This window comes from Eptesicus fuscus, chromosome 3 (genome assembly GCF_027574615.1).
Source record: "Eptesicus fuscus isolate TK198812 chromosome 3, DD_ASM_mEF_20220401, whole genome shotgun sequence".
NCBI classification, from domain to species: Eukaryota; Metazoa; Chordata; class Mammalia; order Chiroptera; family Vespertilionidae; genus Eptesicus; species Eptesicus fuscus.
Genome location: NC_072475.1, coordinates 43,845,140 through 43,870,596, shown reverse-complemented (window position 1 = coordinate 43,870,596; position 25,457 = coordinate 43,845,140). Strand labels below are relative to the sequence as shown.

Sequence of the window (25,457 nt, the reverse complement as noted above, 5' to 3'; positions counted from 1 at the left end):
GTCAGTGCGGTCTTGGGAGGTGGCGGGAGCCAGCCCCCCACGCCTGTGCACGGCTTCCAGGGCTGGGTGTGCAGCTGCTGGCTCCCCATTCCCGCAGCCACACTGCTGAAGCCGCGGACTGGCAGCCGTGCGACCCGCCCGTCCTGTCTCGCTCTCTCAGGCTCAGGGGCGGATCTTTGGGAAACTGAAAGAAGAGAACTTCTTTAACCCCAAAGAGGAGGTGAAGCTGGAAGCCCACATCAGAGTGCCCTCTTCCACGGCTGGCCGGGTGATCGGCAAGGGCGGCAAAACCGTGAGTGTGCTCAGGGCCGGCTTCATCTCGGGGCTGACTCCCCTCAGACCCCATTGGCTCTGCAAGAACCAAGTGTAATGAGCAGCACTCGGAGCCGAGGGCCCCAGTCCATGGTGCTGCTAGAGCCCAGCGTCTATGCCCAGACCACCAGGGTCCTGTGCCCAGGAGCACCGCCTCGGGACCTGCCGGGGAGTGGCCTCCACCCCCTGAGCACGGGAGGCTGCCTCCTGCCTCTATCCACACGCAGCAGTGGGAAACTGACAGGGAGGAGAGCCACACCCCTTTGGCTGACCACCGTCTTCGCTGAATTTCACACTCCAGGCCCGCAGCCTGGAGTGTCCTACACTCTCTCTGCTCTTCAAACTCCCCCCGCAGATGCCCAGAGCCCTAACTCTCCCTCCTGCAGATTCCGTCTTCCCGTTATCTCCCAAACCTGGCCGTCTGGTCTGCAGCCCGGAGTAGTTTAGCGGCAGGGTGGTGGGAGAGAAGGAAATCGTTTTGTAATAAAATATTCAAGGTTTTAGCCTGAAGGTGGCGTTACCACAATGCAATTTGAAAAGCAACAGAGAATGAACTCTGCAGCCTTTAGATATGAGCCGTCCGCCAGACCCAGGTGTGCTCTAGAGCGCAAGCTACCCACCTGGAGGGAACCTGGCCCCTGGGATGTTCCCAGAGAGCCTGTGCTGGCTGGTGGAGTGCCGTGTGAGGTGGCAGGGATTCGGGAGATCGCTGCGGGCCTGAGTGAGTGTGTGAGTTTGCGCGCGCGCATGCTGTTTTCTTTAGATAAAAGCTCTTCAAGGAATCACAGCCAAGTTCTAGATAGAACGAGTTACCTTCAGGCAAAAGAGTGAAGCCATGTGGCATGCGTGTTGCTCCCCACATCCAGAGATGTGGTCGACATCCAGGGACACGCGCCGAGCTCTAGGCAAGTTGGCGTGCAGTGGGCAAACGGAAGCAGATAAGACCACGAGGGCGTAGAATCCTGCGTCCTTCAGGGTCCTGTCTAGTCATCTTAGAACCAGTCACTGAGTTCTGTGTGCACCCCTCTCCCCCACTGTCCACTGTCTGTCCTCCGTGGGCGTGCTCAGCTCTGGGACAGGGCCGAGCCACGGCGCACACCCTCAGGAGCGTGGTGCTGCCCGGCGGGTGAGGGCACCTGCAGGAGATGGGGTTCAGATAAGGCAGGACCCACGGCCTGGAGGCCTCCCAAGGAGGTGGGCCTGGCCGAGTGGCAGGGAGAACACAGTCACCCAGGCTAGGAACAGCATGAGCAAGACTCCGAGGCAGGAATGAGAAGGAAGGGTCCTTAGCTGTCCAGCAGTGATTCCATCCCTGGGTTATTGGGAGCCGGGGGCCCCAGGGAGCGTGGGCGGGGACCCCTCTGGTGGGAACTGCAGAATGAAAATTCAGCCCCATGGAGCAGCTCCATGGACTCAGGGGATGGACTCCCTTTCCCTGTCCTGGAGCCTCCCGGGCCCCAACCAGCAGGGCCCCAGGTGACCAGGGTGGGGAAGACCCAGGCGTGTGCCAGACTGAAGGAAAGGTGGGCACCTCCACCTCCTTGCACTCCCCCCCTCCCCTCTCCCCCCTGAGCCCACCTTTCTCCCTTCCCAGGTGAATGAACTGCAGAACCTAACCAGCGCAGAAGTCATCGTGCCTCGTGACCAAACGCCGGATGAAAACGAGGAAGTGATCGTCAGAATTATTGGGCATTTCTTTGCTAGCCAGGTACCGTGCTGTGAGGGTCTGGTCCTTCTTGCCAGTCTCTTTTCAACTCTGACTAAGCTAGTGGTGGCCCGTCAGGTGGCCACCACCCCTGCACATACCCACCGCCCCAACCCCGCCCCCAACGCGGAACCTCTCCCTGGCCCTTCAGGCACCACCGCAGGGCAGGGCGGCTGTTCCCCACCTGCTCACCACCCCTGCCGCCGGGCATGGCCCAGGACGCTGAGGGTAGGACTTTGGAGCCAAGCCAAGCACATTTCAAGCCCCGAAATGCTCAAGTGTGAGAACTCAGCTCCCCTCGCCCTCCGGCTCAGGCCTGACAGCCTTCCTCTGCTGGGAGACATACCCCGGAAGGGCCCCCCACCCTTAGGGTTCCCAACTGCACCCTGAGAACCACCCTGGGTGCCAAAATCTCACCATTCAGGGTTCAGTGCCTTACAGCAGACTCTCGTATCTCTTACCTCTACTTTTCCAAGTCATTACCACCACCACCACCACCCCACCCCACCCCCAGGACACAGAGCCTCCACACAGCTGCTTCTCTTTCATTCGGAAGGGCCAGCTCTTTTTGCTGCTTTTTGTTGGCTGGGTTTTGGGATCGAGCAATCTCGGTCCTTGTCTTAAGCCCACGAAAGGCAGTCTAAGCTAAGCTGACATCCAAGGTGTGTCTGAGCAGCCAGCCTGCTTTCCCAAGGCTGTGCCTTTAAAAAAAAAAAAAAATAAATAATATATATATATATATTTATATGTATGTATATATATTTCAGATAGGGAGAGAGAGATAGAAACATCAATGATGAGAGGGAATCATTGAACGGCTGCTTTCTGCACGTCCCTACTGGGGATGGAGCCCGTAACCCAGGCATGTGCCCTTGACCGGAATTGAACATGGGATGTTCGGTCCACAGGCCGACGCTCTGTCCGCTGAGCCAGCTAGGGCTGTGCCTTTGCCTAGAGACCTGACTGTCCCTGGAGAGCACCTGCCACTGCGGCTGCCCCACCCCAGCGCCCCCAGCGCCCCGGGCTGTCTGAGCCACAGGTTCCTGCCGCGGGCGGGCAGCACTGGGAGCTGTGTGTGTAGCTGGGAGGGGGACGCTCTCTGACCTCTGCCAGTTCCCCTGGTCACTGGTTTCTGCTTCCTGGCCTATCTGTCCAGCAGCTAGCTGGAAGCTTTGGGGGTTCCACCCCCTCATCCTTGGCCCAGCAGCCTTGAGGTTGAGTGGTGGTGGGGGGTGGGGGGGAACTCTGCCACTTTACTTCCAGGCAGAAAGGGACCCGCAGAAAGGGCTGTCGTGGTGGGTGACACTTTGCCTAGCTTAGCACCTCCTTGCCCCGAGGCTCACCCCCATTGCTCATCCTGAGAACTGGTTCCTTCTCTCCGCTCACCCCCTCCTGCTGCAGACGGCCCAGCGCAAAATCAGGGAAATCGTACAGCAGGTGAAGCAGCAGGAGCAGAGACACCCTCAGGGAGTCGCCTCCCAGCGCAGCAAGTGAGGCTCCCGGGCACCAGCACAACAACGGGTGAACGGAGCCCTCCCGGCACCCGAGTGAGCGAGACCAAACACAGCCAGCCAGATGGGGAGCAAACCAAAGACCATCCTGAGGAACGAGAAGTCTGCGGGGGCACAAGGGCTCTGCAGAGGCCCCGAGGACCTGGGGGCCAGGAGGTGGGGGGCGGCGAGGCCAGCGGCTCACGGCCCAGCCTCCCTCCGCCCCGGGCCTCTGCAGGCTGCCCAGCCATCCGCCTCACCGCCCACTCGGACCTCTCCGTAACTCCCACCACGCTATCCCTTTTAGTTGAACTAACATAGGTGAAGGTGTTCAAAGCAAAGCAAAATTCACACCCTTTTCCTTTTGTGGAAAATTGTCTCTGTACATGTGTGTACATATTAGAAGGGGAAAGATGTTAAGATATGTGGCCTGTGGGTTACACAGGGTGCCTGCGGCGTTAATATATTTTAGAAATAATATATCAGATAACTCAACTAACTCCAGCTCTTAATCAAGTATTAATTTTTTTTTTCTTTTTAAAGAGAAATCAGGCTTTTCTAGACTTTAAAGAATAAAGTCATTCTTTGGGAGGTCTAATGGTTTATAAGGAGCTTCAGGGCCACCCACACAAATCCACCCAGAGGGAAATCTGGTCAGGACACTCGCGGCAGTTCCGGGTCACCTGTGTACGTCAACAGAAGGGATACCGTCCGAAGAGGAAACTCTTCCCCCCTGTCGAGCTCACACCCATTTCTCTTTGCTTCACGGGTTTTAAACTGGTTTTTGCATACTGCTCTATAATTCTGTCTCTGTTTCTCTCTCCCTGTCCTTCCTCCCCCCCCCCCCCCGCCCCCGCCCTTCCCCACACCCATCCTTTTAGTCCCCAGGACCCTCTGCCTCAGTCCCACTACCTGTGCACCCCCAGGCAAAGCAGTGCTCTGAGTATCACATCACACAGAAGGAACAAAATCGAACACACAAACCAGCCTCCACTTACACTCGGTTACTCAAAACAAGAGTCAATGGTACTTGTCCTAGCTTTTCAGAAGAGGAAACAGGAACCCATCAAACCAACCAAAACAAAGAAAACCCCCGCAAAGAAAGAATATATTTTGTCTTTTTTACATTTTGGTGTATAAGCCATCCATTTTCAGCAAAATGATTTCTTTCTTTTGGAAAAAAAAAAAAATGTGAAAGAAAATAGCAATTTACATGAGGTCGTTGGCCCAGGGCGTTAAATTTACAGATTTTTTTAAAAGAGAAAAACACACAAAAAAAAGCTACCTCAGGTGTTTTTTACCTCAGCACCTTGCTCTTGTGTTTCCCTTAGAGATTTTGTAAAACTGATAGTTGGAGCATTTTTTTATTTTTTTAATAAAAATGAGTTGGAAAAAAAAATACGATATCAGCTGCCAGCCCGGAGAAGGTGACAGTCCGGTGTGGTGTGCGCCGCCCGCTGTGCGTCACCTCCCGCCAGCCAGGAGCCCACGTGGCCTTCTTTAGGACAAACCTCGAAAACGTTCATTAAAAAAGAAAGACGACCAAGAGACACAGAGAAGATGTTGGAGATGTCCTGAATCTCACTAGGGTACGTGCCATTAGGGCTTTTGCGCTAAAGGATGGACATGTACTGGTTTCTGTGAACAAGCCATTTTACCATCAGACTGCAATGCCAGTTTCCTCTACTGCAAACAGTGTTCTGTGATAAAAACAAAAACAAACAAACAAAAAAAGAAATATATCCAGCTAACAAGATCCCGGTGTCCTGGTCTCTTATTTTGAGAAGCATTGCCTGCCCCAAGGGGTCAGCTGAGTCCCAGCTCCGAGGGGACGTGGGAAGCGGGTGGCCCGTACCTTCAGGGCCGGCCGGCTCTTCCCGGGAGGTGGCTGGGAGAAGCTAAGTGCGGTCTCCTGACCAGCAGCATTAGCTCAGGGGAACTTTTTAGAAATGCGGGTTCTTGGGTTCCACCTTGAATCAAATTCTGGAGGTGGGGCCCCACAGTCCGTTTCAGCAGGCCCTCCAGGTGACTCCCACTGGTGCTCAAATTTGAGAACCACCGAACCAGAGGGATGGGCTGTGTATCAAGCAAGGTAAGACCAGCCCTGTCCTTAATGAACTTGAAGCCTGGCCAGGGAATGAGTTTATCTTTCTGGCGGGGTGGTGGGGGAGAGGAAGGATAATGTGCCTGACAATTCAAGGGAAGAGGTACTTCCCCTGCACCCCAGAAACCACGCTGAAAGTGTTCCAGGAGATCTGAACAGGCGGATGAGAGCAGTCCTGCTCCCTTTATGAGCCCGTGTTCTTAGAGCCGTAGATTAGAACCATAGTTTGCTGGCTGCTAACAGCCCAAGCAACTCAGGAATGAAGAATTGATTGACTGCCAGGGGTGGTCAGTCAGGCTTCTGGAGGTGACGGCTCAAAGCCCAGCAGAGACAGGAGGAGGTGAACTGATGGGTTCCACAGTGGCCACATCCCCCTTCTAACAAACTGAGGGCTCCTAACTCACTTAAAATGTGTTCTTTGCCTATGTCCCCTCCACACTCCTGATTTTCCTTTTATTTTCAATATCTGTGGTGCTGATTTTAAAGTTTGTGTAGAAGCCAGCAGTTCCTCACTGCTGTGGTTGGCATTGGATATGGGCAGGGACATGCTGTCCCCTCATGTGGCCATTCGAAACCCAAGTATCTGGCTTCATCTCCCTCCCCACTCAGGACTCGAGCCCACTGGCCTCAGCAGAGGAAATGGAACATAGTCTGCCGACCCGAGAGAAGCCGGGCTCCTGACAATCGGGGTTATTTCTGAAAACTGTTCCCCAGGTTGAGGTGTGCATGTCAGATGAACAGCCAGAAAAACGGCACGCCCTTAAAGGAAGGGCTTTGAATGTAGGCCCAAGGGCTTGGTGATGAGTCTGTCAGGATGCGGAGGGACCTGGGCAGGAGAGAAGACTCAACGCAGGAACCCTCTTGGCTCTGCTGCTCACATTTCCTTCCTTGGCCTTTATTCAGGTGGCAAAATTGGAGGTTTAACTCCAGCTCCTAAACTGCCCGTTTCCAAAATACGTGTCTGAACATATGAGAGAAAGACAGGTGAGGAGGTGCTAACAGATGCCCTACTAGCCGTGGGACAAAGCACCCAGTTGTCCCAAGGTTGCAGCAATGGGGGGGCGGGGGAGGGGCACACAGAGAGGCAGAAGGCAGGAATGAGGCCAGCAGGCTTGTTCCTAGCCAAGGTGTTCTCTCAGCCCGTTTTCTGAGGGCCCGGGTGCTGGGTTGTTTGGCACTTGACGCAGGCACTCCTGAGCTTCCCGAGGGCAGCGTGAGCAGGAGACCATCCGTAAGGCCTACCCCGTCTTACCTACATAAGAACAGCTGCCCGTGTGTGCCTGGTTCACCACATGTGGACTCGGACAAACTATTTATTTTTCTGTAAATCCCAGACTTTTTCTGTCTTGATATGACATCCTGGCATCCCAGAAAGTCCTAATGGAGCATGATTTTATGAAAAAGTAAAAAATGGCAGTTGTTAAATGGAGACTTAGGTCAATACAAAGGTTTTGAAATTCATTAGCCTCTGAGACTCAAAAAGCCCCTCCCTGCTCCTCTGGATGGACCCCCCTGAAAACCCAAGACCCACAGTGGTTTTGAAGGTGCTAACGTCTCACTAGGTGTGGTAAGGAGGCCTGAACATCCCTTCTGTCCTAGTTAATCCCCCCGCCCCTCCCAGCTCTGCCTTGAGACACCTCCTCCGACATGGAGTTCTGCGCGGGAAGGATGGCAGGCTGGCTGGCTGTAGAGTAGACAAGGGTTCCAGCAGAGAAGTTACAAACTTGAGAAAAGGGAGAATCAATAGAGGTTTAGGGGAGTTTCAACCAAGAACCAAAGGAAATGAGTAACCACAGACAGAAGGCATCTTGACAGGATGGGCAAAGGTGGGGAAAAACACTGGACTTCTAAGGGAATCAGGGCTTCCATTTGGGATGGGAAGTGACTCAGTGACTGAGGAGGCAGATATGTGATAAGGACTGGAGTATGAAAAGCTTTTGGCATAGTCATTCCTACATCCCTAGGGAAGAAAGTAGGCAAGAGAAGCATCCCCAATTGTTACTTTTTAGAAGTAACAATTCTAAAAAGCTCACACCGTAGGTATTTAGAGATTAGCCTGAATTGTATATGCATCCAAATCTCTCATTGTCTACAGCCTGATGGAGATTTCTTTGGCCTGCTACCACTAGCAAATTCTGATGTTTACTATCAATTTTTGCTGCTGCCTTTTCTTTCAACATTCCCCTTAAGGTGCTGGTGAATTAAAATTTAAGACATCCTACATATGGGCCTAATTTTCTATTCTAGCTCACATCAGCCACATCAGGTGCTGTCTTTCTAGAAGCCAGGAGTGTTAATAGCTCTCTCAGGAAGAGCTGGTATAAGGAGAAAACCTCAGAGAACAAAATTATACTCCAGCTTAACCTCAGTGCTCCTTGTATTCTCTTGTGAAAGCACGATGCACAGATGCAAGGCAGTTTGTTCCCATGAGTGACTTTGAGGGCACTGCCTCTAATCTCAGATGTGGCTGACAGACAAGAACATTCCCATTTGCCTCCAATAACCTTTAGTGATCAGGACCACCAAAGACTATTTATTTTATTTGGAGCCAGTATATTAGTTTATCTGAGATTACTGTGGCTACCACAAGTTTGATGGATTAAAACAACAGAAATTTATCTTCTTACCGTCCTGGAGCCCCAAGTTCAAAATCAAGGTGTCAGCTGGGCCATGTTCTCCCTGAAGGCTCTGCCAACTTGGATGGCTCCAGGCTTTCTTGGCTTGTGGAATACTCCAGTCTCTGCATCCAGTTTCATCGCCTCCTCTTTCAGTTAAAAACAAAATATAACAACCTCCAAACACAAGTTTATAAAGTAACAGAGCCTGCCCAGACCACCATTACTATAACACGGGGTGTCTTTCTCCAGATTTTGTTTTAGATGCATAAACAGATTCCCTCTCTAACCCCTCCCCCCAAAAAAGGTATAAAATTCAACAGTGCCTAGGCCCATTTTATTGCCTCTTCTGTCACAAAACTCACTCTGCTTTTCTCTTATACAGCATGTAATTGCACTTAGGGCCTACCCAATAATCCAGGGTAAATTCCTCAAGATCTTTAACTTAATCACATCATTTGCCATAGAAAGTAATATTCAGCGTGGTGATTGTGGGGGAGGGGGGAGTGGAAGTGGGTATAGGGGGGATAAATGGTGACAGGAAAATAAAGTAATATTCACAGATTCCAGGGATTGATATGGACTTAGGTTCTCAGAGGCCACCATTCAGCCCACTGTATATCCAGATTAGAAGACTATAATAAAGTATTTTTGAAACAATCAGAGAAATTTGGATATGAACTATTAGATGATATTACCAATTATTAATTTTGTTAGATGGTAAAAATAACATGGGCTTTTTTTTTTAAAGTTAGGGAGACATTATTAAGTATTTAGCTAGAATGACATGTTGGGATTTTGCTTTAAAATACTCCAGGCCCTCTTGTCCCCTCTGAATAAAAGGTGAGTCAAGATGAGCCACATTTGCCCAAATGGTGTGGCTCAGTGGTGGAGCTCCGACCCATGAACCAGGAGGTCACCATTCAATTCCCAGCCAGACACATGCCTGGGTTGCAGGCTTGATCCCCCAGAAGCAGCTGATCAATGATTCTCATCATTGATGTTTCTCTCTCTCCCGCCTTCTCCCTTCCTTTGTCTGAAATCAATAAAAAACATTAAAAAAATAAAATAAAAGATGAGCCATTTACTAACTGCTGGAGGGTAATGATTGTGTATGTCTTATAAAATGTAAGTCAATGAAAGAAACCAAGATGGCGGCATAGGTAAACACCTAAACTGCTGCCTCGCACAACAATTTCAAAACTACAACTAAAAGACAAAACGGACATCATCCAGAACCACAGGAAGGCTGGCTGAATGGAGATTCTACAACTAGAAGGAGAGAGAAAAGCACACTGAGACATACAAGAGCTGTGAAAGGCAGAGGTACGGAGGCGCACGCAAGGAGAGGGCTGGCAACTGAGTTGAGTACGTGGCTGTCTTTCTCAATTGGGAGGGAGACAAAAGCTCCTGACAGCTCTGAACTCCAGTTCTGGGTGAGACTCTGGGGACCCAGACTAATACGGGGAGAAACTGGACTATCTGGCAGTGGGCGAAACTTGAGGGCGGCTTTCTCTCAGAGGTGCTTGCAGTGAGAACCAGGGGCCTCTTAGGGCAGGGCTGACGGGAAGCTATCACTGTTTGCTCTGCCATGAGATTCCACCCCACCCAAGCTGAGCGCAGAGGCTTTTGCATATGAATGGCCTGGTCCTTTGAATTTTAAACTTACATACAGAGGAGTCAGTGAGACCCAAAACATCCAAAAGAAGGCCCAAGGCCCCACAGCAGTTTGCATTGCTTCACAGCTGGGCCTCATCTGGGCACCTCCAAAACCCAAAGAAGAGGAATCTGCAGATCTCTCCGTAGCTCCTGCTGGGTGGCCTCAGGCAGAGGCTAAATTAGCACCTCCTTGGAGATCTAAGAGCCAGTGTACCCAGGAATCAGAGTGGGACCATCCAGATTACAACTCATCAGATCCATAAGGGACACACTCAGTGAGCACCAAAGCCCCACTGAAGCAAGTCTTGTCTAATAAGGGTGTCTCCAGCACAGAAGTTCTCCCACAGTAGACACACCTGATCCTCACAGCCAATTGGCCTGGAGGTCAATTCCCTCCAGTGATACCAACAACAATCAAGGCTTAACTACAAGAAGACTGTGCACACAGCCCACAAAGGGGTGCACCAAGAGTGTCCACCTCAGGTAACTGGGGAGGCTGAGCCACTGAGCCCTATAGGACACCTAGCACACAAAGCCACTCTATCAACTCAGGGAAGCAGCCAAAAATGTGGAGACTAAGAAACAGGTCACAAATGAAAGAAATGGAAGAAAGCAAATGACTGGATAGAGTTCAAAACCATAGTTATAAGGTTTTTCAAGAATTTTCTAGAAAAGGCCGATAAATTTAGCGAGACCCTCGAGGATATGAAAAAGGACAACTAGAAATTAAGCATACACTGACTGAAATAAAAAATAATATACAGAGATCCAACAGCAGACTAGAAGATCACAAGAATCAAGTCAAAGATTTGAAATACAAAGAAGCAAAGAACACCCAACTGGAAAAGAAAAAAGAATCCAAAAATATGAAGATAGTGTAAGGAGCCTCTGGGACAACTTCAAGAGTACCAACATCCGAATTATGGGGGTGCCAGAAGAATAGAGAGAGCAAGATACTGAAAACCTATAAATTTGAAGAAATAATGACAGAAAACTTCCCCCACCTGGTGAAAGAAATAGACTTACAAGTCCAGGAAGTGCAGAGAACCCCAAACAAAAGGAATCCAAAGAGGACCACACCAAGACACATCATAATTAAAATGCCAAGAGCAAAAGACAAAGAGAGAATATTAAAAGCAGCAAGAGAAAAAAGTGAGTTACCTACAAGGGAACACCCATACGACTGTCAGCTGATTTCTAATCAGAAACTATGCAGGCCAGATGAGAATGGCAAGAAATATTCAAAGTGATAAATAACAAGAACCTACAACCAAGATTACTCTACCCAGCAAAGCTATCATTCAGAATTGAAGGGCAGATAAAGAGCTTCACAGATAAGAAAAAGCTAAAGGAGTTCATCACCACCAAACCAGTATTATATGAAATGCTGAGAGGTATTCTTTAAGAAGAGGAAGAAGAAGAAAAAGGTAAAGATAAAAATTATGAACAACAAATACATATCTATCAACAAGTGAGTCTAAAAATCTAGTGAATAAAAAATCTGAAGAACAGAATAAACTGGTGAATATAATAGAATCAGGGGCATAGAAAGGTAGTTGTCTGACAATACTCAGGGGGAAAGGGATGTGGGGGGTGCGGGAAGAGACTGGACAAAAATCGTACACCTATGGATGAGGACAGTGGGGGGGAGAGGTAAGGGCAGAGGGTGGGGTGGGAACCGAGGGGAGTATGGGGGGAAAAAGAGGAACAATTGTAATAATCTGAACAATAAAGATTTATTATTCTTAAAAAATGTAAGTCAGCCGAAACCGGTTTAGCTCAGTGGATAGCGCGTCGGCCTGCGGACTGAAAGGTCCCAGGTTCAATTCCGGTCAAGGGCATGTACCTTGGTTGCAGGCACATCCCCAGTAGGGGGTGTGCAGGAGGCAGCTGATCGATGTTTCTCTCTCATCGATGTTTCTAACTCTCTATCCCTCTCCCTTCCTCTCTGTAAAAATCAATAAAATGTATTTTTTAAAAAAAAATGCAAGTCAATGACTATTTATAATCTCTTGTGCCAGAATAAGTCAAAGTATCAATGGGTGATTTTTCCCCCCTGATTTTATTGCTATACATAACTTAAGTCAGAAATTTCATTTCTAAGAATTTCTCCTAAAAGCATAACCCAAATATTGTGCAGTGTGGTGTGTGCAACAATACTGGATTAAATGAATTATGTTATAGCCATACACTGGAACAATATGCTGCTATTAAAATGTCAATATTTATTGACATGAAAATATGGTCAAAATAAATTAAATGGGAGGGATTATATAGCCATATATACCTTATCAGTCCATATTTGTTAATAACAAAAATATATACATGCGCAAGCATACACAGCACACACACTACTACACATATGGAGGAGTATATGCCAAAGTCCACGATTTATACCAAAATGTTAATACAAAGAGTTATTAACTCTGGATGGTGAGTTTGCAAAATTCTTATTCTTTGAGTATTTTTTTATTTTTCTGCTATGAACACCTCGTACAGATACAATTAAAATATAAGTGAGAACCACTGACTTTAGGATTACCACATGATCTTCAGGAGGCAATATGTGTGCTTGGGGTGGGGTGCGAAGCAACACTTGCTTCCAAGAACTCTGTGTTGCCTCTCCTGACACTTTCCAAAGTGTATCCATACAAGTTCCACAGGTGTCACAGAGAAGGGCTCAGTGTCCAGGTTTTCAGAAATGGTCGATTAAGACATTAATTCATTGTTTACTATGCATCACATGGCACACACATTCATTGAGCCATAGAACCCTTCGCTCTACATCCTACATAGATTAGGACTTTTACTTAACATACTAGAGGCCCAATGCACGAAGATTTGTGCAAGAATGGGCCTTCCTTCCCCTGGCTGCTGGCAGGGCCTTCGCTCTGGACGGAGCCGCCTTTCCGCCTTCCCACACTGCCCAGAGGCCTGGAGCAGCTGGGGTGGTGCTGACCGCCTGCATCCTGCCCCACCCCGAGCCGCTCGGAGCCTGTGTATGCAAATTAACCCGCCACCTTTGTTGGGTTAATTTGCTTACTCACTCCTGATTGGCTGGTGGGCATCACAAAGATACGGTCAATTAGCATGTTACTCTTTTATTAGGTAGATTTTAGGAAATATCAATGTAAAACCCTAAAGAACAAGGACTATTTATACCACACATTTCCGCTGAGCTTCTGGCCTGTTTTCCTAGATTGATTAATCTCAAAACAGCCTCATATTTATCACATCTTTGCAGTTTCAAGCTTTATAGTTTTAAATATAATTTGCATCTTGCTGCCAGTTCATTTAGAGCAGTGTTTTTCAAACTGTGGATTTCCATCTACTAGTGGGTTTAGAAATCAACTTGGTGGTCACAACGCACATTTTTAAAATATCAAGATAAAATTCAGAAGATAGTAAGAATAAGTAATGTTTTTGTAAAACTTTTGTGTCCACATATACTCACATGCCACACAATATTAAATACATTATTGAGTTGCAATAAAAAAAAGTGAAATCCAATGAATTAAAGAGATTAATTTATTGGTAAATAGGTAAAATGAACACCTATTTCAAACACCCAAACCCTTTCCTTGTATATATTCGGTAAATTTAAATTAAAAAATTATCAAAGGAATATAGTCAGCTAGATCTCCAACTTAAAAACAAGTACCAAAAGTTTGTTTAAATACTGGTTCCTTAGAGTTTTTCTCGAAGAAACTACCATAAAGAATTTAGATTCTCAATTAGTTCACAAAAGCCAATTTAAACAATGTAGCTGCACTACAGTACTAATGTTACTACTTAAATTACTCTACCTTGTTTATTTATTGTATGAGTTCAATATATCTCCAAGGACACATCCTCCCCACACCCACACCTTGGTCCCAGCACCAAGCAACTCCTCAACATGCAGGCAAACATTACCATTGGGCGGGGCAAGCTGTGCTTCACAGTTCAGAGGAGGAAAAGACAGGAAGTCTAGCAGCCTAGGGAACTGAGGTAGAATATGGGGCCCTCCAGACATCTTCCACATGCCCCAAGTCTTTCCCCGCATCTGCATCCCAACTCTGGTACAAGGTCAAACATGAGAAAGACATTTGCTCATCAACAGTGGGGTTTTTTCCTATGTTAATCAATTTTTTTGAGATTGCCTGAGACCCTCAAACTGCTATAATAAAAAATATACATCATCTCACTGACTTTAATATTGATAATTTCACTATTGATATGTTGATAAAATCATTAACTTATCACCTGACTGCTTTTATCATAAATGTTTAGATATAAAAATTCTGTTACCAACAAATTTCTCTGCATCAAGACAGACATGTCAGTGCCTAGAGAAGCATGAGTATCTCAAATTAACTTCTGGAAGTCTGGGTTATGTAGAATGCCATGCTCTAACTCTGCTCTGACCAATTTCGTTATGTCCTGGGAAACAGCTGCTCTATGAAGGCCCTCAGATGCTTAGAATGTAATACAAATACATTAACCCCCAGCCTCCGTCATATGGGCAGAACACAGACTGCCATTCAGGATTTACCCACCCCACATGGAACAAACATTGACCAAGGTACTACATTCCCAGGTGAACTTACTAGCGCTAAGTGGGAGCCAGGTTTTCAGTATAATGCTACCCAGTCAATCTCTTTTCCGGCTGTGCCAGCTGCCCAATTCCAGTGCTCACTGGCTGCATTCCAGCAGCCCTGAGGAAGGAACCGAAGCTGCAGGGATGGTTCTGTGCAGCCTGAGCTTGAGGGAGATGTGGCACAGCTGGCTCCTTCTTTAATCACCACCTAAGCACACGTCCTCTGGTTTGCCCATCAAGTAGGTGCAACAGTTTAATCCACATCACAAGCCCCAGGTCCCACACCCAGACGTTCATGTCTCAGGGAAACTGGCTGCAATGCGCGCCTCTGAGCAGCTGCCGGGCCCTCCAGGTGCAGACATGTTCATTCACAGCTAACACATGCCCACATTTTGTGTACCAGGATAAGTTTGGGAGTTTAGTAGGGAAACGGTTAGAAATCATTTCAGCATATACTTCTCAGGTTCTGCCAGGCAACCTTTTATTACATCGGAAAAGCAACACTAGGCACTAGATCTTGCAAAATATGTTTTGACCAATTCTAAACTTTCTGAAATTAAAAATGCATAACCACTGTAAAGTTTTTAATGAACAAAAAAGTTAAATACAAACTTTCATATGCAAAATAGATTATTGTAACCTCAGAGCCAAGTACTAAATTTTCGTCCACAAATTTCAGTAGGGGTGGAATGGGGGGGCGGGGTGTAAATCCTAATGAATACAAAACTTAATTTCAGCTTTCTATATAGAAAAAAAAAAAAAAACTTTGAGGAAAAATAGCTTTAAGTTGAATAGACCCTTTTGAAATAAACAGCTCAGGCCAGCCCTTACAATTCTGAGGTTTATCCTCAACCAGATCTAGGGTGAAAATGAAGATTTAGGGTTTAGTTACTTCAAATCCAGTTTCAAGAGCAGCAGTCACCTCATTTCCAGAAAGGAAATCTCTCTAGATGACCATTACAGTCTTTAGAAGATGCCTAGGCAGCCAGAGTTTCTTGGCCCCAGTCCCACTTTCCCGACACCTTGCCAGTGCCAGTGCTGGAGTCTGCCTTCCTCTGAAAGGCAATCAGAGCCCTACACCCCAGCGCTTCTCCTGGCATTTTCAAACCTAAAAAAAAAAAAAAAAAAAAAAGACCTCCAGCTTCAAGTTGGCAGTTACTGCTCCAAGGTCAGAGAAGTCAATTAACACTTCCTTCCTCTCACCCTCAATGCTTTCCCTCTACATCTTCAGCAGAGAATGGCAGCTTGATTAACATTCTTTTCAGAAATAAATAGTTCAAACAATTCAAAGTTAACTGTAAAAGAGCAGCAGAAAACAGCCACTGCCCATTATGTATGCAAATGAGTGAGTGAATGAATACACGTGAACAAACACAGAAAACAACATCTCATAGAATAAATCCTGCATTTTCCACATTCACAGGGGGGGAAAAATCTTTTAAAAAAAGTATTAATTAGCGTTTGTTCCTATGTGGGTTGAATAGTCCAGGCTCTGAGCAGGCACAGTCTTACAAACAGGTCGCAAGCAGCCCTCCGCATACCAAGTCAGGACACTAGGGTGCAGGGCCTTCATGCATGTCTGACAGCTCAGTACCTGTGAGAGAACAGGCGATGCAGGGACTTTTAAACCCACAATGCATGAGGTATATGAAAACGTTCGTCCATGAAAGAACCACCAGCAGCTAAGGGACTGGGCAGGGCATTCTCACAGCAACTGCTGATGAAGGATTTCCCACACCATCTTTTTCCGGAAGAGAGGCATCTGGTGCTGCAAAGAATCCACCAACAACATATTCATTAATTCACTTGCACAGCATCAACATCTTTTAGGTGCAATCATGCAAATAAAGTTAAGATGCCATGTCCATTAGGTATGCCTTAACTTTTTTACATCCTGGTACAGACTTATGAAGCCATGAAAAAGGAGGTCTATAATGTTTATTATTATATGTATCATTAGTATTTTTACATGTTAAGGAAAATATGCAGAATTATATAGTAAAGTCCAACAACCTCATAACAAAAACATGTACCAAAAATGGGAATATCCAAGAAGTGGCACAATAGATCACTTTTTCTACTTATATCTTTTTCTCAAAACATTCTAAAATTAATATATTCTGCTCTCTCTATGAGAAAAACTTGAACTCTAAGTAAAGAAAAAACAAATTGGCAGATTTCTTTCTGCTCCAGCAAATGTTGTGCATTGCCAATACTGTTCAAATAGCAACTTCTCCCTTTCGAATCTCATGTCATTAGGCTCAGAACAAATAACCACTTGTTATAGTTATATAAAAGCATCAAAAAATGAGATTCTTTGCTTAATGTTATTCTGCTTTAACTGATAATCACTACATGGGGCAATTTTCAAAGCAGAAACATACAAGGTAAATCCAAAATCATCTGAAACTCAACTAGTCCTCTTTTTTATGAAATCAAAGTTAAGCCCTAGAGGTATTCCTGGCGTCTCATTATAAATAGCTGGATATATCCCTTCACTAGTGATTTCCCACCTGGAGGGACCTAAAAAAACTGTACGTTTATTCTTAGTAAAACTGCTGAAGCTCATAATAAGTGCCTTTCTTTCAGACTGGAACAGTATTAATTCCACATCAGAGCCCTGGTTCTTTCATGTTGCCCCAAAGCTTGGAATGGGGTTATCAGTCCTACTAGTCAATAAGTACAGTTTGGTAGACAACATCTATCAAAATGAGTTGTGGTTAAGAAAAATATATTTTTTAAAATACATTTTTATTGATTTCAGGGAGGGGGAGGGAGGGATGGAAACATCAATGATGAGAGAAAATCATTGACTGGCTGCCTCCTGCATGCCCCCTACTGGGGATCGAGCCTGCAACCCAGGCATGTACCCTTGACCGAATCGAACCTGGGACCTTTCAGTCCACAGGCTGACGCTCTATCCACTGAGCCAAACCGGCTAGGGCAAGAAAAAATATATATATTTTAAAGGGGGGTTTTCTTCAGTTGTAAAAAGGTTGAGAATCTACTATTACAAATTCTCAAGTTTCCAACATATTTTAATTTTCACTCAAATACAGCGCTTGGGCAACCAATAATAACTAGAATAGAAGGGAAAAGCAGAATCCATAATTACAGCTTAGACCTGTGGCTTACAAGGCCTGGTTTCCCCTCGCAGTTACCTATTCTCACCTGCCTCCTTCAGCTAAAAATATCAGTCACATTCAGAAACCGGTGAACACTGGAGGTGAAAGACAGCACACTGACCCCATGATCATGAAGACTAGGAAAAACCTGAGAGCAGATGCAGTAACAAACCCTCATATTAGCAAGACTAGGGCTACAGCCAAGTTTACAGCAGTGACAGCAGCACAGCTACCATTATTAAGATCTTAATGTGCACCAGGCGCTGCTTACTCGATCTAAGTTTATCTTGTTTAGTAACAAGTGGATGGGGAAGAGTCTTCACTCACCTGAGTAAATGTGATAGGTTTGTCCCTAGACATATAATCTGCATATTTACAAGTAAACATTCCACAATCACTCCCATTCAACTGTTGAGGAATCTCCTAAAATTACAAAAAAAGGAAGGGATGAAGAGGTAAAATTTCATCAAATACAAACTCCTTTGACTTTTTCTAAATATTACTGTGGATAAACATTATAAAGGTAAATATTAAACGTATACAAAATAGACACATACACACACAAATTAGTCTTTACGTGGCATTAAAATCCTAACCATGACATGGAGTTTGTGACCCCATAGAAAATGTTTTTCAGAAGGAAACAGAAAAGGAAAGAGAGAGTTCCATCTCTCAGCTTTCATATGAAGAAACCAAATTGAAAGAAGAAATTCTAGTAAGAATTATTTCAGAAATTTATAAATTCTGAAAAGGGCTAAGTGTGGCTCCATCAGGAATATGTCTACAAGACAACTAACCTACTTCAATATTGTAAGAGTTAAGCTTCTCCTCCCTAGAGGAGAATAAGATGATCGCTCTGGACCCCCACAGCTGCAAGCAGGGGAGGGTTAAAAAAAGCTCTCCCCTGCTTGTAGGCTCTAACCAATTAGGAAACCTTGCCTTGCTGCTCAGTTCTGTGCCTAGGCAAAAGGGTATCATAACCCCAAGTGAGGTAATAAACTCACACATTCCCCAGCCTCGTTGCACTAATCTGGGCCAGCCCCTCACACACTTTGACTCTGTTATAATGAGCACAAGGTAATAAGAGCATAAGAGAGTCTGATTCCACTGCTGGAAAACATACTAGATGAAAACAGCTCAATTTTTAGTCAAGGAAATACAGATGATTATTGTGGAAAAATTGTTTAAACATGCACACCACACATACATATGGTAGGTACTTCTCACTTTTCTCTCAAGCCCAGCATCTCTTACAGACTGGTAAGAACTATCGTTGCCAATCCTATATAATAAAAGGCCAATATACAAATCGACCGAACAGTGGAACACCTGGTCGCTATGATACGCACTGACTACTAGGAGGCAGACGCTTAACGCAGGAGCTGCCCCCTGGTAGTCAGTGTGCTCCTACAGGGGGAGCACCGCTCAGCCAGAAGCCAGGCTCATGGCTGGTGAGCGCAGAGCCTCTCTCGCCTCTGTGGCAGCGCTAAGGATGTCCAACTGCTGGCTTAGGCCCGCTCCCCTGGATGTCAGTTGGACATCCCCCAAGGGCTGCTGGACTGTGAGAGGGCGCAGGCAGAGCTGAGGAAGCCCTGCCCTCCTCCCCCAGTGTGCGAATTTCATGCACCTGGTCTCTAGTATACAAATAAAGAGAACTTGTTTTCTTTGTTATATTTCCCAGAACACAGTCTTCATCCTAACAGACTTCTTGTATCTGTGCTCTCCTCAGGAAAATTTAAAGCTTTCCTTTCTAATTATTCAACTTAGAAATGAAAATGGTTTTGGCCAGGTAGACACAGGCTAGGGCTAAAACTGAATTAATGTACTTTACTTTAAAAAGAAGCCATTAGGACTCAAAGATGTATACCTTTTTCAACCCTGAATGAGAACCAAATCTGGCAAGACCCAAACACATTCACAAATAGCATACATGGGACCCTGCCTGAGAACTAAATATACAAAATGTCCAAATAAGTTTTGAACAAGAACTTCAAATTTTCATTAGGGCCTACCATGAAAAGTAGCTGACCTGAATTTACTGAGGTTTTTCTTTTTTCTTCAATTTTTTGAGAGACATATGAGCATGTACCTAACATTTATAATTTAAGCAAGAAGATAAAGGCTAAGCAGCAAACATCTTGGTTAAAAAGATTAAGAAGTAGATCATTCTTAAGATGTACATACACTTCAGGAGAATGCATGCCTAAGGGTGAGTGTGAGGGGAGGGAGGGAGGAGGTCGAACATAAGTAATATGCCTCTGACAGTAAGCGCAACAAAGTATTTGAAATACAGATGCTCAGCACTTACATGTGGCTTCAGGCTATAGTGCGTCCACTCTAAAAGATTCAGATCAACATTTCTTTTGGTCTTACTTTCATCCTGCAAATACTGACTAAAAAACAACAAGAAACAATGTATTGACGAACCCCTTAAAGACAACATTATAATTACAAAGGACTTTGTGATGTTTAACAGATATGCCATTCTCAATCCCATCTCCATTAGCTTTTGGTCTTAAATTTTAATTTTGGGGTTCTTTTCTGCTTACAAAAATTGTACATGCTTAATTTCTAAAAGTTAAAACATATAAATGTAAAATGCAAAAGACCCAATAATAATAACTTCAGAATTATTATTAATAGTTTGCTGTGGCTGGCTGGTGTGGCTCAGTGGTTGAGCATCCACCCATGCATGAAGAGGTCATGGGTTTCGATTCCTGGTTAAGGTACAAGTCCAGGTTATGGACTCAATCCCCACTGGGGGGCGTGCAGGAGGCATCCAATCAATGTTGATGTTTCTCTCTTTCCCTCTCCCTTCCTCTCTCTAAAAGCAATAAAAACTTTTTTTAAAAAATTGTTCTCGTCCTGGCTAGTGTTGCTAAATGGTTAGAGCATCGGCCTGCACACCAAAGGGTCATGTACCTGAGTTTGCTCCCCGCGGTGCAGGAGGCAACCAGTCGGATGTCTCATCAATGTTTCTCTCTCTCTCTCTCTCTCTCTCTCTCTCTCTCTCTCTCTCCCCCCCCCCCCCACCCTCCCTTATACTTCTCTCTGAAAAGCAATGAAAAACATATCCTCATGTGAGGGTTAACAAAAAAGTTTGCTAAGTTTGCTGTGTATTCCTCTACTCCACCCCGTACACACAATTCAAAATCATACATTTTGGTCCCAGTCTGGTGGCTCAGTTGGTTAAAACGTTTGTCCTACACACCAAAAGGGTTTCAGGTTTGATCCCTGGTTGGGGCACATCCGGGAAGCTACCCATCGGTGTTTCTCTCTTACACTGCTTCTCTCTATTTCTCTCTCCCCCTATCCCTACGTTTCTCTTTCTTTCTCCCTTTCTCTCTCTCAAATCAAAAACAACAACATACATTTTATTCTATTAAAAAATGGACTTCATTTTACAACCTTTTTTCTCACTTAAAGACAGATATAAAACAAAACAACTGGCTTGAACTTTTAAAAAAAGTTACAAAGCCAATCTCAATGAAAAAAAAAAAAAGGCACGAAGACTATTCTAAATTAAAGGCAACTAAAGACATAAAATACATGCATGGACCCTGACTGGTTTCCTGGATAAGGAAACATCAGAACATGGACCACATACTACATTAAAAAATATGTTTTTATTGATTTTAGAGAGGAAGGGAGAGCGAGAGAGAAACACCAATGATGAGAATCATTGATCAGCTGCCTCCTGCATGCCCCCGCACTGGGGATCGAGCCTGAAACCCGGGCATGTGCCCTGACAGGGAATCAAACTGTGACCTCCTGGTTCACAGGTTGATGTTCAACCACTGAGTCACACTGGCCGGGCATCATTCAAAATAATGTATCAATCCCAAATAAATCTAATTCAAATCCCAGGATTTTAATAAGATATATTTTACATTATAACACAAGACAAACTTGCTTTCAATGATGCTACTAAACAAGACTTCTCAGTTAAGATCAGATATTAGGTTATTTTTAAACAAAAGGGTGGGTTCAAGTTAAGTCCTGAACAACTGGGAAGACAGCCTTGACTACACATTAGACTACAGGATTAGATTGAAGACAGATCACCTAACAAGGGCATAGTGAGGTTACAGTGAAGTTTTTTAGCCTTTACTTACAGGAGAATCTCACAGATCCTGTTGCCCTTCTGTCCCATAGAATCCAGATATTTAAGACACATTTTTCTTAGGTCTATCACCTATAATAGAAAAATGCAACACACAGAAACAATCATAACAGGAGTGAGAATTTTATTTCTAAAAAAGAAAAGCATCTTTTAAAAAAGTCAATACATGTACCAACATGAATGGATTTCTAAGACACATCTACACTAATAAAAGAGAAAAATGCAAATTGACTGTACCTTTGCAATGCCCACCAGCCAATCAGGAGTGAGTATGAAAATTAACCCAACAAAGATGGTGGGTTAATTTGCATATGCAGGTGCCAAGTGGTGGGGGGGCAGCGCTTGCATCATCGCCATGGCAACGATGCAGGCCTTCCGCACTGTCCCAGCAGCTCAGAGCCTCTGGGCAGCATGGGAAGGCGGGGCTGGAGCGGAAAGGCGGTGCCAGCAGCCAGGGAAAGGAAGGCCCATTCTTGCACGAATCTTCGTGCATTGGGCTTCTAGTTTTTAACAAACATCACAGATGAGATGAGCTTCATTTCTATAAAACTTTACTCTTCTATTCCTACAGAAAGGCTTAGAAACTCAACCCCCAAAACACTAGTGGTCCTCAGAGTAATGAGATTTCTTTTTTGCTTTTTTCTTTATACCTTTACTTTTCTACAACTAACCTGTACCATCTTGTAAACAAAACTAATAAATGACCCATGTGTACTAAAACTCTTTCCTATTAAAAATGAAAGCTACTCAGCAACTCAGTGAAAGCAACTCTCTTCTATCTTTCTAAGATGTTCGACTCAAGAACCAAGAAGGGACTTTGCAGAGTGTGCCTTTAACATATAGTATAAACTTTCACTGGACAGAAAAGGGCAGCCTTCATTATTTAAGAAAATGGTCATTATCCAAACTCCCAACAATAAACCCTCTCGACTCACCACCAGGCTCCAATGTACCTTCCGATGAATAGGCACCAGAATTAGTTCCTGTTCAAAGAGATTGACCCCTTTGGTCCATCTTTTCACTGCTTGGTAACCCCCAGACTTTAATTTGGGATAGAAGAAAGTACTGAATGCATGAAGTAATGGATAGCCTTGTTTTTTATTTCTTTCCATGAGAAGATTCATGTAAAAATTAATGACCTGTAATACCAAGAGAGTAAACATTGGAACACAGCAAGTACATTATCAAGACTAAGTTTCTAACCTAACTGAATTCACATTCATTAGACAGTAAGATGTCTAGTGAAGGGAAGGTACCAGAGAAGGGGATAAAAGAACTCTCTATGGCAGAAGATAAAATATAAAAATAATCAGTACAAAATGGGAGGAACTAAGAAGGAATGAAATTATATTTTTGAGACATATTAGTAAGAGAGTCAAGAGAAGGAACTTAAGGAGGAAGTCTGCAATAATGAAAAGGTGTATGTAACTGTATCACAAAAAAATATGCTGAAATATTAACTGGAAGTAAATTCTACTATATATAAATTACACAATTTTAAAATATTAATTCAAAGAAAATATACATTAATATTTTATTAATTTTTAGTGGTGGCAGTTCTTTTCATTTTTCCTGTATTTTCTAAATTTAACATGTAATAAACATGTTAAACTTATCATGTGAAATAAAACATACTAGTATTACAAGAATTTGTTTATATATAGTCAGTAGTCAGGGGAAGGTGGGCAGGAAGGAAGGCAAAGAAAGAAAATGTAGGCCCTAACCGGTTTGGCTCAGTGGATAGAGTGTCAGCCTGCGGACTGAAAGGTCCCAGATTCGATTCCGGTCAAGGGCATGTACCTTGGTTGCAGGCACATCCCCAGTAGGAGGTGTGCAGGAGGCAGCTGATTGATGTTTCTCTCTCATCGATGTTTCTAACTCTCTATCCCTCTCCCTTCCTCTCTGTAAAAAATCAATAAAATATATTAAAAGAAAGAAAGAAAGAAAGAAAGAAAGAAAGAAAGAAAGAAAGAAAGAAAGAAAGAAAGAAAGAAAGAAAGAAAGAAAGAAAGAAAGAAAATGTAGGGACTGAGCAGTTGGGTAAAGGACCAACTGGAAAATTGCCAAGAACTAAAAGCTAGCTTTAGCTAAATATGTAAGGACACAAGATGACAATTAGGTGAATTTTTGCAGTTATCACTCAAATGAAATAAAGAAAAAGACATATAGTGTACATATAGTGATCAACATATCCCTTTATTTTATTTTATTTTATTTTTAATTTCTTTATTGATTAAGGTGTCACATATTTGTCCTCATCCCCCCATTCCCATCCCACACCCCTCCCCACGGATGCCCCAACCCCCTGTTGAACTTAACCATTGGTTAGGCTCATATGCATGCACACAAGGCCTTTGGTTGATCTCTCCCCCCTCCCCCCACCCTCCCCTATCCTCCCTCTGAGGCCCGATAGTCCGATCGATGCCTCCTTGTTTCTGGTTCTGTTCTTGTTCATCAGTCTATGTTGTTCATCATTTCCCCTAGATGAGTGAGATCATGTGTCACTAGAGATATACTTATGAGAACTGAATGTGAGACGAGCAATAATAGTTATGCTGACAGGCAAATGAATCAGTCTGTAGTGAGTTTCTTTCTGGACCAACAGTTCTTTTGAGACCCAATTTCAATGTCCACCAGTTCCTTATGTGTACATGTTGGCACTGACCCCCTCAGCTCTGGATGGTGGACAAATGGTGGTAATGCAGGTCCGACTCCCACTGGTTTGGTCTCGGCCGGACCCAGTATCCCTTTATTTTAAAACAGCTCCTATAAAAATTCATCTAAAATAAAATATCACTTGCTGCTTTCTTCCAGTCATCAGCTGCACCCAGGGTTTATAAAAACATTATTGAAGACTAGTGAATGAAGTGGTGATGAAATGAAGCACAGATGCAGAACAGGGAAATAATGCCAATTAAAGGCAGCAAATAATCAGACTTAACCATCTCTCTAAAGTCCAAGATGCTTTTGTTTTAGATAAAACTGAAAGTTGCTTTACCAACCCCGTATAATTGGATAGATACCACTTTGGTTATGGATAGTAACTGGTCAAGCATAACTTACTTCATCATTGGGAGACAACTTACTTCATCATTGAGCCAGTGAAAGTTCCTCAGGGTCTGGATATCCCCTCGAGTGATGCGCAATTTGAAAGCACTACTTAGGATCTCATCCTGTGGGCCATGGCCTAGGGCGTTACTGATTTCCTTTTCCATGTCCTGAATTAGAAAGTCCAGTGGTTGCTATTTTAATATAAAGATACTGAAAAGTATGAGACTGAAAAAGCCAATTTCACCTCTGTAACACCTAACCCTTGAGAAAATATACCCTCAAGGACCTACTAAATCCTACCTAATAAAATGGTAATATGTAAATTACCATCACTCTGCTACGCCCACGATTGGGCCAGCGGGAGGCGCAGGGGGCGGGAATCAGGGTGGCTGGGGTAGCCGATTGGGCCAGCGGGACGCTGAGCTCACGTTGCCAACGGTGGCGCGAGCTCAGCGTCTGCGCCATGGCTGTGCTGCGGAACAGAAGGGGCCTCTGGGGCAGCAAGCTCACGTCCCGCCGCAGGACCATCAAAAGTGGGGGAGCTGGGTGCCTGTCTGCTCTGGCACCAGGCCTTTCGGAAGCCTCCGCCGAGCCGGAGGCTTCTGAAAGGCCTGGTGCACCAGCGGACAGGCACCCAGCTCCCCCGCGAAAGCGTGTAGGGGACCCTACATGTGCATGATTCAATCACGCACTG

General features: G+C 44.8%; 2 protein-coding genes across 7 annotated transcripts in view; one reads left to right on the top strand and one right to left on the bottom strand.

Annotated features, from left to right (window-relative positions):
• IGF2BP2 (insulin like growth factor 2 mRNA binding protein 2) overlaps nucleotides 1-4,279 on the top strand; it is a 150,767-nt gene extending 146,488 nt beyond the window's left edge. For both annotated transcript variants that reach the window (XM_028134000.2, XM_028133999.2), the window contains exons 15-17: nucleotides 161-292; nucleotides 1,907-2,020; nucleotides 3,419-4,279. In XM_028134000.2, coding sequence (XP_027989801.2) covers nucleotides 161-292; nucleotides 1,907-2,020; nucleotides 3,419-3,511 — 339 coding nt within the window. In that variant the 3' untranslated portion in view covers nucleotides 3,512-4,279. The remainder of the gene's footprint in view (nucleotides 1-160; nucleotides 293-1,906; nucleotides 2,021-3,418) is intronic.
• A 299-nt stretch (nucleotides 4,280-4,578) lies between these two features.
• Nucleotides 4,579-25,457, bottom strand: part of SENP2 (SUMO specific peptidase 2) — a 48,099-nt gene continuing 27,220 nt past the window's right edge. For 2 of the 5 annotated variants that reach the window (XM_054713807.1, XM_054713808.1), the window contains 6 exons: nucleotides 24,799-24,954; nucleotides 22,648-22,851; nucleotides 21,705-21,784; nucleotides 19,898-19,982; nucleotides 17,917-18,012; nucleotides 15,853-16,232 (listed from right to left, as the gene is read on the bottom strand). In XM_054713807.1, the coding sequence (XP_054569782.1) occupies nucleotides 16,170-16,232; nucleotides 17,917-18,012; nucleotides 19,898-19,982; nucleotides 21,705-21,784; nucleotides 22,648-22,851; nucleotides 24,799-24,954 (684 nt within the window). In that variant the 3' untranslated portion in view covers nucleotides 15,853-16,169. Of the gene's footprint in view, nucleotides 5,208-6,863; nucleotides 6,989-8,238; nucleotides 8,376-14,928; nucleotides 15,573-15,852; nucleotides 16,233-17,916; nucleotides 18,013-19,897; nucleotides 19,983-21,704; nucleotides 21,785-22,647; nucleotides 22,852-24,798; nucleotides 24,955-25,457 lie in introns of those variants that run through there. The other 3 variants (XR_008555546.1, XR_008555545.1, XM_008157557.3) reach the window with 3 other exon arrangements.